At 40.4% G+C, this 18866-nt stretch overlaps 1 protein-coding gene across 4 annotated transcripts in view; it reads left to right on the forward strand.

Annotated features, from left to right (window-relative positions):
• The window catches only part of atf7ip (activating transcription factor 7 interacting protein), a 39816-nt gene extending 24341 nt beyond the window's left edge, over positions 1-15475 (forward strand). For 3 of the 4 annotated variants that reach the window (XM_066661201.1, XM_066661203.1, XM_066661202.1), the window contains 14 exons: positions 6393-6455; positions 7331-7721; positions 8043-8385; positions 9043-9227; positions 9592-9738; positions 10012-10086; positions 10237-10304; positions 10840-10904; positions 11042-11704; positions 12931-12974; positions 13077-13134; positions 13267-13359; positions 13621-13655; positions 14435-15475. In XM_066661201.1, the coding sequence (XP_066517298.1) occupies positions 7350-7721; positions 8043-8385; positions 9043-9227; positions 9592-9738; positions 10012-10086; positions 10237-10304; positions 10840-10904; positions 11042-11704; positions 12931-12974; positions 13077-13134; positions 13267-13359; positions 13621-13655; positions 14435-14899 (2613 nt within the window). In that variant the 5' untranslated portion in view covers positions 6393-6455; positions 7331-7349 and the 3' untranslated portion in view covers positions 14900-15475. Of the gene's footprint in view, positions 1-6392; positions 6456-6862; positions 6994-7330; positions 7722-8042; positions 8386-9042; positions 9228-9591; positions 9739-10011; positions 10087-10236; positions 10305-10839; positions 10905-11041; positions 11705-12930; positions 12975-13076; positions 13135-13266; positions 13360-13620; positions 13656-14434 lie in introns of those variants that run through there. The other variant, XM_066661204.1, reaches the window with a different exon arrangement.
• Positions 15476-18866: the final 3391 nt, after the last annotated feature.

Raw genomic sequence — 18866 nt, forward strand, 5'->3', positions numbered from 1 at the left:
TATTCCATGCTTGTCTCTTGGAATAATCTTCATTGGTTGACTACTAGGGAAGGTAACAATTGTCTTTGATGTCTACACAACCTGGCAGACAGTGGAACGGTGTCCAAGCTGTTTAGAAATGGTTTTGTAACCATTCCCAACTTAAGTATAAACAGTCATATTTTCTGAGGCTGGGATGCTGAAGGCCAGCACATGCTTACTTCTAGACACAATGTGCCAACCACTGCTTCTTTTCAAAATGTGCTGTGTTTAGTGTCATTTGGACTGTTCAATACACTTTGAGAACAGAAGTTGGCCATCCTTCCCACACCTTCGTAGCTGAACTCTGATGAACTTTGTGAGCAGTGAGGCCATCATGCACTGTGCAATGCCACAAAAATATCCATATTGAAACAAATTGGATAAAGTGTAAGTGGACACTTAATTACTGTGACTATTGTAGGTCAGACATTGTGCTTAGAAGAAGAGATTGGGCTTTGTGTCTTTTTTAAATATCAAGCTACATTACATCTGTAAAGAACAAAGGGAAAACGTGCTCCCTCTTGTGTTAAGATTGACATTGTTTGTGCATTTCCACATCCCCCTCTCGTGTGAATGGTACAGTCCGTGACCTGCTGAAATTTTCCATTCTTATTGTTCAGCAGAGGGTGGGGGGGTCACATCACTCACATTTATTTATATATATATAAATACTAGGAGCAATACTAAGTTGCATTAAAGTAACAGTACTTTGGTGTGTTCAAACAAGTTATCACTTTCGAAAAAGCTAGATATTGATGGATTTCTTCTATTTGCTCTCTGAGATCACTCAGGGGATGTATATAAGGCTTACATTTTGGTTCATGTGTTTTGTTCAGGGGCCTGCAAGTAAGTGGCTCTCATGTTCACCAGAGAGCCTCGATAAGCTGTGCCATAACTGAATGCGCACAAACATGAGCTATTACACAGTTATACAGAAACATTCTCATTTTCAATGCCAGGATGTTTTGACACGAATTAGGCTTAGCTGATTAAAAAGAAATGGTTTATAGTGTTTAAGGAATCATGGGAAAATCTTTTTTGCTCCCTGTTGTGTTGAATTACTGCTGCATAGCTGTACACCCCTCAACTATGTGAAAATGGTACGACCTGTGGCTAGCTGTAATTTTCCACTCTCCGCGCTGCAGTGGGGGGAAGGGGTTAGTTACACCATGTTGTTACTGACTACACTGAGTATTTATTTCAATGTTACATGCTGATTTTTAGGGACATTTGTGTTTGATTTTATTCCCATCATTGGAACACACATGGTGAAGCTTGTTATAAACCCCTGTCTAATTTTAAGTTGTTTACGTGTTGTGTTGTCGTGTGCCTCGTGTTGTTGCTGTGTCACTGTTCTTACGTGTATTACTTTTAAAACCAATACCTGAAAACAATGTACATCACCAAACTGTGTCAGAGTTCTCCTCCCTCTTCTATTCTCTCTGTGTCTAAGGGCTACATGTTGTGCCCTTTTAGTCTGAGTGTTGCTAGCTCACTATATTTCACTCACAACTGATCATGGCTAACAGGCAAGAATATAAGGTTGCACTTTTCAAGATTCTAGAGTAAAATGTTTAATTTATTTGGTTTTAATTAATCATATTTCAAGATGTGATGTTGAATTCTTACATAAGATCACAACTGAGATGTTGGGTAATCCAAGGGATTCAGCAGATACAAAATATCCATGTACAGTGCAAAAACTGGTGGTTAGAGCATTCACTAGTTTAGGGGATATACATTAAGCCTAACTTGAAGTGCGTGCATTTTTGTTTTGTGCACATTGTTCACAGGGGCTTAAACAGTGCTGTCAGTTTGACACAGCTTCAATATGTTGTGCCGCAATGGATTTAACTCAAACAGCTGTTGCAGAGTTACATAGTAGTATCATCATGTAGTTGGTATTTTGATAATGAATCAGACATGGCTTAAAACAGGATACCCCCCCTCCCTCCCCACCCCGCGTTAGATTTTGCGCAGTTGCCTACCCCTCTTCTTAATGAAAATGGTATGGTCCGTGCCTAGCTGTAATTTTCCACTCTTGGTTTAGCAGTTGGGGGAGGGGTAGCTATCTGTCTTTCAACATAAATGTCCCTTCTGACAGTAGTCTGTTCATACAATAGGTATTTATTTTGGCCCATGTTTTTAAAATGCATTTGTTGTGTTCTGCCCTCCTGAATATATAGTATGAAGATTATTACTGACGAATACCAGGGGCATATCTTATAGAATTGTACTTTTTTTCTTCTGTTCAACATGTGTTGCATAACTGAAATCAGATTTAAACTAGTAGTCCTGGAGGGTTTTTTTTTTTTGCTCACATGGTGGTTTATAGGTGCCTGCAGAGAAAGCCACCATTATGCTGTGTCATAAAACACACTGCACAAACAGGAGCTGTTACGTGGTTACAGTAGGTCATGTTCTTGGAGATTTAGTAATTAATTAAACATAAGTTATTACAAGCTGGAGGTTTTTTGTGTTAAATTTGACTGCAGTTCTCACTTTTGTGAAAATGGTCCAGTCCAAGGCTAGCTGTAATTTTCCACTCCTTGTGCAGCAGTGGGGGAGGGGTTTGTCATGTACCATGCACAGTGTTGTTCCTGAAAACAGATAATGTTTTTACTTAGAATATTACTGTAGCTTGTATTAATAAATGGAACAATTACCCTATAGTCCTTACTTGTTTATTACATATTGTGCAGTGTTTTGCGTCATTTTGGATTTGTGGTGTTCTTGCACTGTGTTGAACTGTGTGCCCCACCCAGCAGCTTGTGTTGCAGAGCCCTAGTTGAGTTCTCTTCCCTCTCCCAGTTTTCTGTTTCTAAGGGGTAAATATGGTGTGCCTTGAGGCTAGCTCACTATATTGAGTGAATGCTGTCTCTCTCAGCTGCTCATACGAATATTGTTAAAATATTTTGACTAACATTTGTAGTTCTTGATAGTTGTTTTACTAAACTTATTAGTACTTAACTTTATTTCATCTTAACTTAAAGGTGAATATTAAGTTAAGGTATGGAAATACCTAGACTAAATTGTTAACGTTTTCGTAGCTTGTCGTTGCTGGCCCCTGACAGGTATTGAGTGGACTGTAACTAGTGCTGGGCGATAAGAGCGCAAACCAATATCATGATTAATTGAACATTTTACCACGATTATGATTAATGACGATTATTTAGATTTTGTATTTTTGACCGTCATATTTCAGTGACAAGGCTTGTACTATAAATGTGCTCCACTATTAAAGCTAGGATATTTTTTTCAAATGTTGCTGGGAGCTTGTTCCTTATGATACAGTGGAACCTCTACCTACGAACTTGATCTGTTCCGTCACTCGGTTCGTAAATGGAAAAGTTCGTTTCTCGAGTCAATTTTCCCCATTTAAAATAACGGAAAAGCAATTAATGCGTTCCAGCCCCCACCCCGAAATTCACACTGATATATGTTTACAACGCTCTCAAATTAGTAAAAAATACATGTAGCAGTACTAAAAATAAAAAAGAAATACAGTGGTAACAGTAATAAAGTTTTAAGTGGTTACATAATGCTACCTTCTAAGACATGACGACTGGCTGGAGGAGTAACACAGGAACTGGCTGTATGACGCGAGGTGGGGGTGGGTGGAATAACGGAGAGTAGGTGGTGAATGTGGGGAGACGAAGCGTAGATACGGCTTAACTTAGCACGAATTTCGATGTCTGCTATTTACACTAATGCTAAATTGCTAAAACTACAATTTGCTAATCTTAAAAGCTCACTCAAGTCTGGGCGCGCTGGGAGACTCGCCTATTGGGGTCAGTGGCCATTTCCAGCCGCCGACTCGGCGGAGGCTCGGGTTCGTTTCTAGAGTCATGGTTCATTGGTGGAGGCAAAAAATATTCAAATACCCGGTTCGTATCTTGGAAAGTTCGTTAGTATAGGCATTTGTTAGTAGAGGTTCCATTGTATTTTTGAAATGTGAATTATTATTATTATTTTTTATTTATTAATGCTGCTTAACTGAGCAGTGGGTGTTGGAAGCAATGCTTGATTTTTGGCTGTGATTTTATATTTTTGCCCTTTTTTAAACTAGGGGGCTTACACTAAACCAATTCGAAGAATGCACATCTGGAGACAACATGTCAATGTTTAGGCAACAGCCATCATTTAAATTCCTGTTTTTCTTTTTTTTTTTTTTTTTTTAAATCGGTTCTAGATCCTATAGAAAATTTGATTCTTGTGGATTTTGGCACATTTGCAGATTATAGACTTCTCAAAAAGATCTAATTCTCTGTTTTCGGTTGCTGGATATTGAGCTCCTCACCAGACACGGAACAGAACGGAAATGCTTTCGATGCTTGCCAAAAGAAATTTTAAAAGCGTATGTGGTTTTTATATGTAGTCTTTATTTGTCAGACTTTAAGGATCCACTCTTTCTTGTTCGTTTTACTGTAAATGTTAAAATTATATATTGTCATATAGAACCTTGATAAATACATTCACATGCTTTTGTATTTCTTACCCTCATTAGTAAAGGTAAAGCTTAAAAATCAGAACATCGAAGTTCTGGCAGTAATCCCTTCCAAAATAATTTGAATAAATGCCCTTGGCATGTGCTTGGAATAATGCTGAGAATCAAAATACAACAATTACTTCCTTTTAGCAGCATTGAGCAAAAAACCTTCCCTACAAAACTAGCATCTTCCCAGCAAGCTACGCTCAAGCTCTGTTATTGCCAGGATTGATTCAGCTTCAGCAGCTGCAGAGAATTAAACCCTGGCGGCCATCTTGTGTCCCTGCAGCGAGAGAGAGGCTGGTTTCCTCGCTGTGTGGTGGGGGAGGGCAGCGCTGAGGATATGCGCCATGAACAACAATATTGAAAATGGGCTGGTGCTAGCAGCTAGCAGCCATTTATATATTTATTTAGGTAGTTTTTGGAAAAGAGCTTTTTGTGGATCTATGAGAGCGGAAATGGAGGAAGGAAGGAGAAATCTAGTACGTTTAACGCGTGTTTTATCACAAGACACTTGTGGTGCTTGTGTAATAACTTACATTTGTGAGTAGACATCTGTTTCTGTGCAGGTTCCAGTGAGGTAAACCTCTCAGTTCAGAGAGGCCCTTCTTAATATTCTGAATTGAAGGGTCTGACCAATCAAGGTCAGGTGTTAACGAAGCTGTCTCAGGTTACGAAGTTCTTGCCACAGTCCACCCTTCCTGCAAACCATGCACTTTTTTTTTTTGTTTGTATATATGATAATCCTGCAGGTGACCTTGCAGTTTACATCCCTTTGTGCATGTCTTAGGCTGTTTCTCATGCTGTTCCTTGCATTTAGATATACTGAGATCATTTAAAGGAGCCAGTGTTTTCCACTTTTATCTGTAAAGTATCAGTAGCGACACTATCGTTAAGTAAAAAAAGCTAACCCGGCTCATCTGGTGACCTTCATGACGATACATAAGTAAAAATGAAATTTCTGAGCTGGTTGCCAAGGAAACCAGACCTTGGGGATAGAATGCAAGCTTTCTGACAGGAAGCGAGAGAGGCGCTGTGCAAACAGTGCAGGAGCAGATGTTGCTATATTTAGGATCCAGACCATGCGCACTAGCAGAAGTGCAGCTTGCCCATGCAGCAAGGTAGCAGCAATGCAGCAGCAGTGCAGCGACTTGTTGGCTATTTCACATATTATATAAAAAAAAGGGAGAACATTCATAAGCTAGCCATTGTACATTGCATTTCTTTTACTGGTAGATGGAATATGCAAGGGGGAAAGGCACAAATGAGATTCAGCATATAAAGGCTACATTAAATATAGTATATGTTATGATCAATTGTGTTATCAGACACGCAAAGTATAAAGATCGCGTCTTGTTTGTGACTTAAGTATGTGTTTATCTTCACCTAATGAGGTAACATTTACGAAACGAGGACTATATAGAGTTATATGAAAGCTAATTTGTATGCGAACTAGAACTTTAGTTGTACTGACTGCAACACGGCTATTGCATACATTTTTATGTGGGCAAGGAAAAGGAGCACAAAGATAAATACCTTCAGAACAAGCAATCAAGACGTATATGTTCTAAAGAGATTATCACTCGTTACATCCAATTAATTATTTCCTTTTTGTGGGGGGAGGGGCTCTTTGTCCCATTCATTATATATAAAAAATAAATAAATACAGCTGATATATTATAGTATTTGGCATTGATTTGCCCACTTCTGCTGAGTCATTGTTGGCCTTCTGTACTATGAACAGTACTGCAGAGAATGTTAATAAATATGATAAATTCTTTCGATTGTAAATTAAATGAATGAAAGAAAAATGTTTGTGACAAACATATTAGTACTTTCCTGTCTGGGTTCATTTTGTGGTACTCCTTTCATTTCTCCTCAGATACTGGACCAGTCCTGTGGTGAAGTCCATGAACAGGGAGGTGCTGAGTAATACAGCAGTCAGGTGAGACTTTTTATTTTGAGGTCTTTGTATTTACATTTGTTTTGGTAAAAATTCTCAGCTTTAAAGTTTAAGTAAATTTTTTTAACGTGCTTTTAACTGTTGTCGCAGAAGACACAGATAGCCCAGTGCAAATACAGTTTGGTTTTAGCACCTTCTGCTGTACAAGAATGAGAGACACACATGATCACAATCTTGAAGCCGAGCTTCGTATCGAAATTGGACCTTGTTACAGGATCACAGTGTTACATATGCAGCCTGTGTTGTCTCTAGCAGACTTTGTAACCTGCTGTCCTGATTGGCTGAGCATTGGGCCAGTGAGGTTGAAGGGGAGGAGACTAATACTGGGATTTCACTCCCTCCTGGTTCTTCAGTCAGAAGCATTTTGTTCTGCCACTGATTAGGAGCAATCTAGTTAGTGTGATTTACTTTGATAGAGATACTGAATTGATTTAGGTCTAATTTTTTTATTATTATTATTTCTTCTAGACTTGGGTTAGTACTGCATAATCTGCTGAGACAGTTTACTGAAGATGACAATGTAAGAAACCTTTAGGTGTGGTTTAAAGTCTGACTAGGTTTTCTTTCATTTCAAACTGCCTTTTTAGTAGTTATCAGTGGCATTGAGACAATGGCAGCAGTATATTTTATTTATTTATTTATTTTGCTTTAGAAGGCAGCAGAATGTGGGTTCTAGGGTGTGGAGTGCCACCTAGTGGCACTTTCTAGATTGTAGGACAGTGCTGAACATAGCTGCTGAGAACTTAACCTTACTAAGCTTTTTTTACTGACTTTTCCTTTACTATTTTCTCATGTATTCTCTCTTTTCTGTTGTGAAGTAACACTACCAGATGACAAAACCATTTCTATCTCTTCAGTACACGCAGGTGAAAAAAAATGGAAGTTGCTGTGCCGGAAGAACCTCAGAAGAAGATTTTCCGCGCCCGGAAAACAATGAAAATGAGTGACCGTCAGCAGCTGGAAACACTCCACAACACCTTATCCAGTGCGGCCTCCAACTCTTCTTCTTCCCCCTCCCCTTCCTCACGGCCACAGACGCCTCTAGTGAATGGAACACACGTGGAGGATTGCCAGAAGGCAAAAGAGAAGGAGAAAGACTTGCAACAGCAACCGTCTTCTTCTCCCTCGCACTCTCGGTCACCCTCACCTTCTGGAAAGAAAGGGTCTGAGAAGGGGAATGTTGATGAGAAACAAACAGAGAAGAAGGATGACAAGAAGCTGGAGGGATCTGACGTAGACAAGATGGAAGTGAGTGCATGTACTCTGGTAGTGAAGCAACTTCTGACGCTTTGTTTACATGTACATGCAGGAAAGTGAAAAACCTTCATGTGCAAAATAATAATGTCACGCACTGCACAGGAATTAAAATCAGGGAAAAGGAGGCATATCTGGTCTTATTTGTTTAATCACACAGCCCAAAAATTACTCTGGAGAATTTCCATGAACATCTGGGGAATTACAGTGATTAATATTACAGTGTGGTGGCGCAATGTTTATTAGGCTAAATCTGAAAGTGCTAGGTAATCACCCTTCTTTGTATGTTTAAAATATATATATTCTTTCCCTCAGACTTCTAAATCTGACAAGAAGGAAGACCCGAAAAAAGCACCTGTGGACCAACTAATCAATGGGGAAACTCCTGCTGTGGATATAGAAAGAGCTCCTATTGATAACGGTTCAGCGGAGGAGAAGGAGGAGAAGGGCACCAAGAGCACCTCATCATCTGCTTCTGGTTCTCCAGCAGCTGACTTAGAGTGCGACCCAGAAGTCAAAGAAGGGTTTCTATTTCTTAGTGAGGAAGATGAAGGTCAAGGAGATAAGGATGAGGCCAAAGAGAAAAGCGAGGCAAAGATGGATGTGGATGCCGTGAAGGATGAGAAGAAAGATGACGTTAAAGCAGCAGATGGCACAGGTAATTAGTGCCCATCCAAAGAGCATTGGAAAATCTGAAAAAACAGTGAGGATACTTATGTATTTCAAAACATACTGCCATTTATAAATGAAACGTGACCATACTTTTTTACATTTATTTAGCTAAGTCTAAATGCCTTTATGCTATGTGTGTATACACAGTGTTGTGTAGAAGTCTTGGGCACATAAGATGGTGTTATATACAAATAAGGAATATAAGAAGTAGTAGGTGTGCGAGAGTTTTGAATTCTCGTTGATTTGCATGAATTTGTTAAATGAACAGCACACATCGCTTAAAATCTTTTTTTTTTTTTTACCGGTAAAACTAGGTATTGGATGATAACCTGAAATAATATGAGGGGAGATTTGGAAAAAGTTAAACACACATTCACACAGAATATCACATTTACTGGAATAAAATTATTTTATTTAACACTTTTTTTTTAATATCTTTTATATAAAAACATTAGAATCACATATTAATCACCTATAATACATCTAAGGTAAAGTAGAACTGATTATGCAGACATTCCAAATATTACTTTGGAGAAGTGTGTGTGTGTGTGTGTGTTGTTTGATAAGCACATATATGACAAATCAAAAATGTAATGTGCATGCTCATTTTACTGTAGCCTAAACCAGCTCCGTGTTTTAACAGGCATCAGCACCCCCGCAGGTAAGAAGAGATCCTTTTCATCAGAAGGGGCGAAAGACGGACAGAAGGATGTCGAAGTTAAAGATGAGAGAGCTGGGAAGAAGGCAAGAGTGGAAGGAGTGGAGCTTGAGGCCCAGCTGGAGCTGAAGATCACAGCTGACGCAGGCAGCCGTCTAAAACTGGAGAAGGTCTGCTTGTATTTTATATATCGTCGCTGTCCAATGAAAAACACATTTCACAAAACTTCAGAGGATAAGGGGGAAAAAAAAATATTCGTAACTTTCAATGTAACATAAACATTATAAACATATAAACACATTTTAGCATGACATTATGTAACAGTCACTTAATCCAGTTTGACATACAACTGGTTTATTTTGCAATTACAAAATTGTCATTCAGTGCTGTATGTGGATATTACAAATTATGTTAAATTATATATAAATATTTTTCGGAAACCGTGAATAAATATTTGTGGTTGTGGGTCCATTTGCGTGTGTTTTAAGTTTGTCAGATTTTGTTAATCTTTCAATTTGAAATCAATTCATCCAGGTGGTGCAGCAGCTGGTGGAGGATCGGTTGAGGGTTCTGCAACTGACTGTATTTGACCGTAATCTCAAGGAGCTCAAGGAAAGGGTGGAGAAAATAGACAGTGCCACAAAACAGCAGAGTGCTCTCCAGCACATCAGCTCCTTACAGGTTAGTGTTGATACAATACCTCTTTCAGGGAAAAGGTGGCATACATGGAACCATTCCAAACGATGTATTCCATAATGTTTTAGTTAATAGTTTTACATTAAAAGATGATTTGTTAACAGTGATGGGTAATAACTTGTGAAATTGAGTGTGTGTAACAGGATGTGATGTCATTCATTATTATTCTCAAAATTGTCATAGAAGGCTATTTCGCATGGGTTGTATATTTTTAATCAGCTGTCTCTCTTACACTTGTTGCACGTCATTTGGTTTCAGACTAAGATTTCACGACTGGCCAAGAAGTTTGGAGCTGCCAACCAGGCATCAGAAAATTCCAGAAAAGCCCAAGAGGTTTGTTGATATGTTATCGTTCAGTTTTTGAGAACGTTTATTATGATTGGTATGTGTCAGAAACACAATGAATGTTTCTGGTAGTGTTCAAGTGCAGAGGATTATTAAATTTCTCTTTAAAATAAACATTTGCTCTTTAAAATTCTGCAGGCTGCTGCTGCCGCCGCTGCTGCTGCTAAGGCTTCCGCCACAAACACAAGCACAATAACTCAGCGAGGGTAATTATTGCATTTTTTTAAAATAACTATATCTAAAGGGTGCATCATTTTAAATTGCTGTTTAAACTGAATCACCTCTCATTTTTATAAACACTCAAGGTCTGCCCAAAAACCTAGTAGGCACTGACTATGTAGGCAGCTGTCTATCCTTATGAGGCAGATTATTGAGACACAGTTAAAGTGATAGTGTCATGGCTTGTTCCCACTCACTGAACTTGACCAGTGTTTATTTACCGCAACAGCTAGCGAAATGGACGGGAGTTGTGCTCACATTGCATCATGAGATTGGCTTCTCGGCTTAGGAACAGTTCGACACTGCCATAAAATCAGGCCAGATTAAGATATCTCATTAGGCAGCATAATGAGGAATCTCAGAATTGGGGCATGGGTAGTGCACACACCATGTTGTAAAATGCTCAATGTACAGGTAGACAGCTCACTGGGTTTTGGGACAGACACATAGAGTTCACTTTGTGGCTTACATTGAATTCTATAGTTTTTTTGTTATTAAATGTTTTCATGTTTTTTATTGTAGCTATGAAAGGACCACACTTGATCCCAAGCTGCCCAATGCCTCTCTAGGTTCAGCCAACTCTTCTGGTGAGTTTGAGTGTTGTATGATATTATCATTACTTTATATTTATTTATTAAACCTTTAATTTTGGTTCTAAGCTAAAACTATTTATTATTGATACTGTTTTTAAACTTAATGCATTTTTTTTTCTGTCCTTTGTCAGCTACACCAACTCAGCCTAAGCCACTTTCCACTCCGACTACAGCATCCTCAGCCTTGGCTGCCCCTGCCCCTATTCTCCAGATCTTGTCCACAGCTACTGGCTCTACCCCTTCCTCATCTGCCTCTTTGACAGGCCAAGCCCAGACGGGCACTCTGCTGCTGCAGACCCGCCCCACTGCAGGGGTAATGACGACGAACACAACCGCGGCAGGTGGCCAGTCCATGTCCATCCAACCTCTACTGATCCAGCTACCATTAGCCATGGCCAATGGACAAGCAGGACCGTTAGCTGGGGGTGTTGGCCTGATCCCAGTATCCTCACTGGGCACAGTTAACAACCTTAATAAAGCCAAAACCACCACAGCTACCACCACCATCATCCTGCAGAAGTCGGCGGGAAATGTCGTCTCGTCTTCCTCGCCATCATCATCCTCCACTGCTCCACAGATGTCGTCTGGGAGGTCGCTGTACCAGGGAGGTTCGAGCAATGTCAATTCACCCAATGCTGCCGTTTCAGCGACAGCTCGCACACCAACACAGTGCGCTGCTGTACTGGGAGTGGTTAGGGGCTCGTCCTCTCCAGCAACCACAGGTCCAGCAGCAACTGGCTCAGCTGCAGCTGCAACTGGTCCACCTTCTGCCTCTGCAATGGCCTCAAAGACAGGTGGGTGTTTCAAAATGGACAACGAGTACTGCCAGCCGTGGCCTAATGGTTAGAGAAGAGGGCTTAGGACTGAAAGGTCGTTGGTTCAATTCCCATAACCGGCAGGAAAATTGGGGGAGGTGGGAGTGAGGGGAAAACAATGCATGTTTTACGTGCGCCCTTGAGCAAGGCAACTGCTCCCCGGGCACTGGGGATGGATGCACGCCGCTCTGTGTGTGTTCACAGCCCCAAGTTCACGTGTGTGTGTGTGTGACACACTTGGAGTACATTGTACAGTGACAAATAATTACATATTATATTTATTTTTCAGTGTAGAAACAAGGAGGTAGTTTGTTAGTAGTAATGTTATGGTTGAGCGTTGTGTGTATACATGCATGTATTACATGAAAGGAATAGGTTGTTTTTTTTGTTCATTGACAGTTGGCAAAAAAATTCATTCATTCATTATCTGCAACCGCTTATTCAGTTCAGGGTTGTGTTGGGTCCAGAGCCTACCTGGAATTATTGGGCGCAAGGGGGGAATACACCCTGAAGGGGGCGCCAGTCACATGGCAACACAGACACACACACATTCACTCACACACTCTCACCTACGGACACTTTTGAGTCACCAATCCACCTACCAACTTGTGTTTTTGGACTCTGGGAGGAAACTGGAGCACCCGGAAGAAAACCCACACAGACACAGGGAGAATACACCACACTCCACACAGACATTCACCCAGAGGAAACCCACGCAGACACAGGAAGAACACACCACACTCCACACAGACATTCACTCGGAGGAAACCCACGCAGACACAGGGAGAACACACCACACTCCTCACAGACAGTCACCCGGAGGAAACCCACGCAGACACAGAGAACACACCACACTCCTCACAGACAGTCACCCGGTGGAAACCCACGCAGACACAGGGAGAACACACCACACTCCTCACAGACAGTCACCCGGAGGAAACCCACGCAGACACAGAGAACACACCACACTCCTCACAGACAGTCACCTGGAGCAGGAATCGAACCCACAACCTCCAGGCCCCTGGAGCTGTGTGACTGCGACACTACATTACCTCACCGTGCCGCCCGACAAAAAAATTTCATAACATTTATGTATTCCATTATTTAGCTGGTTGTATCTGAGACAGAGTTGAGTGCATACATGAAACTATCTACGTCAAGTACTATGTGAAGTAACCTTTGTCAATCTCCCTTTTCTCTCCCAGATAACCAAGCCTCTAGCTCCACTCCAGCCAAATCGCCTTCTCAGGTATGTATAGTTGCAAGGACATGGCTGTTAAAATGGTTTACCACAGTTCATTCCCCTTAAAATAATAATAATATATAATATTTTATTGCTTTCTGTTTTCAGTCTGCTCGGCCCAAGAGTTCCTTCATAGACCTGACTGAGGATGACGATGATGTCCAAGGTAAAAAGATAACATCTCTTCCTTTGTGCCTCTCCTGCCATTTACCTTTTTATCATTTTCCCTTTGTTGCTTCATGATTGTCCTTGTTTGCGCCCTCTTTCTTCGGCTGACTGTGTAAATTTTTGTTCCTAGTGACTGGTGTGCAGAAGGCTACTGCTCCCTCTGTCGCCCCCTCTGCTCCGAGACCCTCAGCGCCACCCCCATTAGTCACCTCCTCTTCTGCTGGTGAGTTTTTTTTTAATAGGTTCCTTCTTTCCCCATTTTTGTCTATTTTTTATTTTAATTTCCCATCTCCTTGTAGACCTGTATTTTCCCTATCGGTTAATGAGGCTCATTCACATGGTGTTTTTTTTTATTTTTTTTTTTTAATTACACATCACATCTCATTTCGTCAATTTACGCACCTATCTTACCCTGGTTATTAGATCTTCGTGTATGTACTGGTCATACTTTGAGATTTGTGTTAATCATTTCTCTCATTTTCAGCGGGTCGGACCACAATACAGCATCGACCCTCAGTGGTAAGTACATGCTACTTCAGCTCAATGAGTTTCAAGTAATGGCTTGGCTTGTTTCAAGTTCATTTTAAGTGGGATACAATATCACGTTACTGCAATGTATTAGTAGCTCTCAAAGCTAGGTTAACACCAACTTTATGGACATTTTTGTAAAATAGATTTATTTTAACGTACTCCAATACGTGACAATAATTAAAAATAGCGTGTGTTCATGTCACATAACACAGTTTGGACTTCAGTTTAAGTTTTAAACTGTTAAACTTTTTTCAGCGGGGGCCGAACTGGATCATATCAAAAATTTTAGGGCCAGTCTCTATCCAAATATATTATAAGTCATTTATAACAGTGCTTTCAAAATATGAAAAACACAAATTTACAGAAGTTTATATTTATTAAATACTGAATGTAATTTTAGAGCATTAGCTGCTGCAGTACTTTATACATTAGCGCACTGCTGCCACCGTCAGGTGAATGAGGAAAAAAAACTGCCAAGTGCCAGCGGGCCACTAATGATGCATTATTTAAAGTGAAACCACGGGCATTTGGCATGGGGCCGGACTTTGGACACCCCTGGTTTAGGTGTTTAAAATGTGTGCAAGTGGTGTTGGGAAACTTCACACACATTCAAAAGAGAAAGCCTTGTAGAACTAGAGTTAATTTGAAGAGTACAAAAAAACTGTTTAAAAAATGTTATCTTTTATTGTAAATTTTAAGAATTAGACTTGGGAAAGACACGCTTTAAAATGCTAATTAAATTTATTTATTCTTTTCCACCTCCCCAGGACTCCCCTTCCAAGTCCCGTCCAGGCTCTTCTTCCTCAGCTAGCCTGCCTCCATTGCCGTTAGCTCCAGCACCTCCTGCAAGGCTGCCCCCAGAAGCCACTCACACCTCACCGCCTCAGCAGCCGCAGTTGAAACTGGCCCGCGTCCAGAGCCAGAATGGCATCGTTCTATCCTGGTGCGTGGCTGAAACAGATCGCAGCTGTGCAGCGGTAGACAGCTACCACCTGTACGCTTACCATCAGGATCACCAGGGTTCAACAAGCAGCTCCTCATCTCAGCTGTGGAAGAAGATTGGTGAGGTGAAGGCGCTTCCATTGCCCATGGCTTGCACGCTGACACAGTTTGTGTCCGGATCTACTTACTATTTTGCTGTGAGGGCCAAAGATGTCTACGGACGCTTCGGGCCATTCTGTGAACCGCAGTGCACGGATGTCATCAACCCACCATCCACAAGCTCCTCCTGAGTCGGCTGAGTTGCGTGTATAGTATACTTTGGTGTAGTCTGTGTAATGGACAACAAAAACAGTGGGAGAAACTGAACTATAAATTACACGTCAGACTGCTCGTTTATATATAGGACTTTTCTGATAAAAGGAATGGCACGAGTGATGACAGGATGTTTAAAATGCGTAGTGACGCATACATGCACACACAAGCACTCACACTCATACACTAAAACAGACTCGCACACTATTCAATTTGACGTTATTTTAAGGAATGTTGGAGTTGGCACCAGTGTGAATCATCCTTAAATGGAATTTTCCATGTGTAGAGTGGCTGTACAGAGTTAAGTGTTGAAACAATAGGTCAGATATTTATACGTTGTATTTGGTCTGTTTCAAATCTTTTTTTTTTTTTCTTTTTTTAAGAATAATTCATTTTTTTAAATAAAAAGACATTCAATACATTGCACATGTGCTCCATAATACGGCCTGGTTTCAAGCTATATAGAAGAAAATGATGGCAATGAAATGGCTTTTGTGATGTTCTGTCTGGTAACCAGACACCCTGGAACAACGTTCAAATAAAGGTATTGACTTGAAAACAAAATGCAGTCTTGTGAGTCATGAGTTTGTGTTATAAACATGTTCATGTCTGTCATAAAATTTGCTATGAATACCGTGACCATGATCAACCTGTGAGAGATGTTCGGCCTCGAGTATTTTCAGTACTTTCCTGGATCCACTCTTGACTTTAATTGTCAGTTAATTTAATTGTTCATTCTCACTTCATTTCCTTCTCTCCTTTACTGCATGTGTTCTTCTGCTTAAAATTAAAAACGCCAAAAACTAAGTTTTAAAATTTAACAAAGAACATCCAGAAGGACTATTTATTATTTATTAAAAAAAAAAAAATCAATGCAGTGTGTGGTGTTTCTAATGAAATATTTATATGTTATATAAACACATGTTAAGTAAAGGACCAAGGAGAGATGGCAGTCATTATCTAAAGAGGTGATACATGTGTGTATGTTGAAATATTGGACACTGCTTATTTCAGGGTCATGGTGGGTCAGGAGCTTTCCCAGAATCACTGCGCACATGGTGGGAACACACCCTGAAGCGGGCAGTAGTTCTTCACAGGGCGACACACATTCACTCGCACCTACACATTCAGAAAAGTACATTCTGTAGTACATTTCGGTACCTTTAGTTAGGGAACATAATTGTACTATATTATATATTAATTGTACATTTTTAAAATTGCATTGATACATTCATTCATTGTCTGTAACCGTTATCCAGTTCAGGGTCGCGATGGGTCCGAAGCCTACCTGGAATCAGTGGGTGCCGGGAAGGAACACACCCTGGAGAGGGCACTGGTCCTTCACAGGGCGACATACGTTCACTCACACCTAAGGAGCCGCCAATCCACATACCACCATGTTTTTGGACCGTGGGAAGAAACTGGAGCACCTGGAGGAAACCCACGCCGACATGAGGAGAACACACCAAATTCCACACAGATAGTCACCCGGAGTGGGGCTTGAACCCACAACCCCAGGACCCTGGAGCTGTGTGATGGCAACACTAACTGTTGTGGTAAATAGTTTGCAGAAAAAGCAAACAAAAAGAAAAAAATGTTGGGGGTGTTTGGGTTCATCCATACAGCTCCTCCAGGAAAACTCCAGAACATTCCTGGGTTACCATACATGTGTGAAAGGGGCTTTATATAGGCTAGCATGCTCACTGGGGGTGGATGCAAGCAGAGAAGCAGCTTACCCTACGGGTTTAGCTAGCCATAACACATTAGCCAGCAGGGGTATCTCGTAACACATTAGTGAAGTGTTAGCTGATGCTGAGGTGCTCAACAGTCAACAAATACTTGTCTAAAAAGATGAAGCTAGTGAGATTAAACATCTCAGTAAGGATAAAATTGATGCACTTCATTGAGGAACTGAATGGGAATGAGAGGCAAGTGCAATGCACCCATTTTCTAGGCAGCAGGAGCTCCCAGATCACATGGTATGTGTCTGTATGCTGCCAAATGTGGTACACAAACCATGTAAAAGGACCGATACTCAAGATAAAACATTACTCCAGTAAAAGTAGAAGTCCTCATTGTAGATCTCCACTTGAGTAAAAGTACAAAGAGTATTTACCTTCAAATATACTTAAGTATCAAAAGTAAAAGTACCATGATGTATTATGGCTCTAATGAACTATTATAATTTTTGTAACAATACTCGTGCTTAACACATTGTAGGAGAAAAGACTCAAGTATCACTCTTGGTTCCCCAGTCTGTGTGCTGCCCCTCCAAACCAAAAGGGGTCGCTGTTTCCTGAGTATTAAGCCCAATAAATACTTCTGTGTTGAACCTATGCCACAGGTAGCGCCCTGATGCGCACCTCTCCAGAAATGTAACTCATTACATCTACGCAGAACACAACGACTGTGATCGGTCTGCAGTTGGAGGAACGTGGTAAAGAAGTCCAGAAATATTAACTCCTCTACACTACACTCCCTAAATAGTGCACTTTAGAGACACCACTACACCACTACTTTGTGTACTACAAAGGGTTGAAAATCAGCCCTAGTGGTTTGGCAGTGTAATTGCAGAGAGACGCAGATGGTATAAACTTTCACAATGACATAGGACACTTGTGCATAACAATGTTTACTAATTTAGGAACACCAGGTAAGTTTTTTTTTCCAGGCCCCTGGGGCGCCCCCTAGTACAATTAACTTTTACAGCACTGTACTGTAATTGGTAAGGAGGCAGAGGGAAGGGGTGGTTTCCTGCCCCAGAAGTTACATAGTGCAGTTTTTGCAGTGCTTAGCAGAGAGCAGCAAAAACAGAGGATCTATTCTCCCTATTACAGCTCAGTGAAGCATCACAATGATTTTGAGGCTGTAATTTTTAAGGTAAAAATATTACATAGTGTTCCTTTAAGCTCTTTGATTTGTCTACATAGCTGCAGAGTATAGTCTGAGCTATTTCTGCAATTTTGAGACACCTGTTTCTTAGACAGGCTACGGTTGTATTTTTCTGACTTTTTGGCTGATACTTGTTTTGGTCTTTTGGACTTTTGGACTCTACTGATTTGGGTTTTTTTAAATATTTCTTCTGGTTTTGACCTTGCTTCACGTATTGTCCTTAATAAATCTCCAACTAACTTTAACCCTCAGTGAGTGATTTAAGACATCTACAGGTCCGTAAACCGTTTATGAATGAATAATAGTTACTGATGACTCAAATGCAGCCAAATACTAAACGATACAAATAATTTTGTTAATTCATAACAGTTCTAAGAACTAGAAGTGATTACTTACAGTCTCAAATTCACACAACAGTTGATAAAAAAAAAGGTCTGCATTTGGTATTATTGGCTTTAGGAGGAGAATTTAGAGAGGCAACTGTTTGTTCATCTCCTAGTAATGGAGCCACTGTGTGATTGCACTAAAATTATGTGGCCCCCTCCAGGGTGTATTCCCGCCTTGCGCCCAATGTTTCCAGGTAGGCTCTGGACCCACCACGACCCTGAACTGGATAAGCTCTTACAGATAATGAATGAATGAATGAATGAATGAAATTATGCATCTGAATTTTGTTTGCTTGAATTTAAGTCTTCAGATTTCCACCTCTGAATATTTTGCTTCGGAATTATCCATCTGAATATAATTTCTCTTGAATTGAACTCTTGAATTTTCAAGAGCATGTTTTCACTGTTATTATTCAAGGTTAATAAATTCAGATTTAAAAAAAAATTCAAGCTTAAAAGAATTCAAACAATATATTTCGAAGTTGCTCAAATTCGGATGCAAAAATACGAGTTAAAAAATTCAGAGTACAGATACAAAAATTCAGATACAAAGGATAAGCAATCGATTCATTCGGATTTTCTGTTTCACCTTAAAAATTCTGTTGCATTTTTGCACCCTAGGTGGCAAAATACGAACACAACTTCCATACCGTGGAAAACCTACATG

This window comes from Hoplias malabaricus, chromosome 2, assembly GCF_029633855.1.
Source record: "Hoplias malabaricus isolate fHopMal1 chromosome 2, fHopMal1.hap1, whole genome shotgun sequence".
Classification (NCBI taxonomy): Eukaryota; Metazoa; Chordata; class Actinopteri; order Characiformes; family Erythrinidae; genus Hoplias; species Hoplias malabaricus.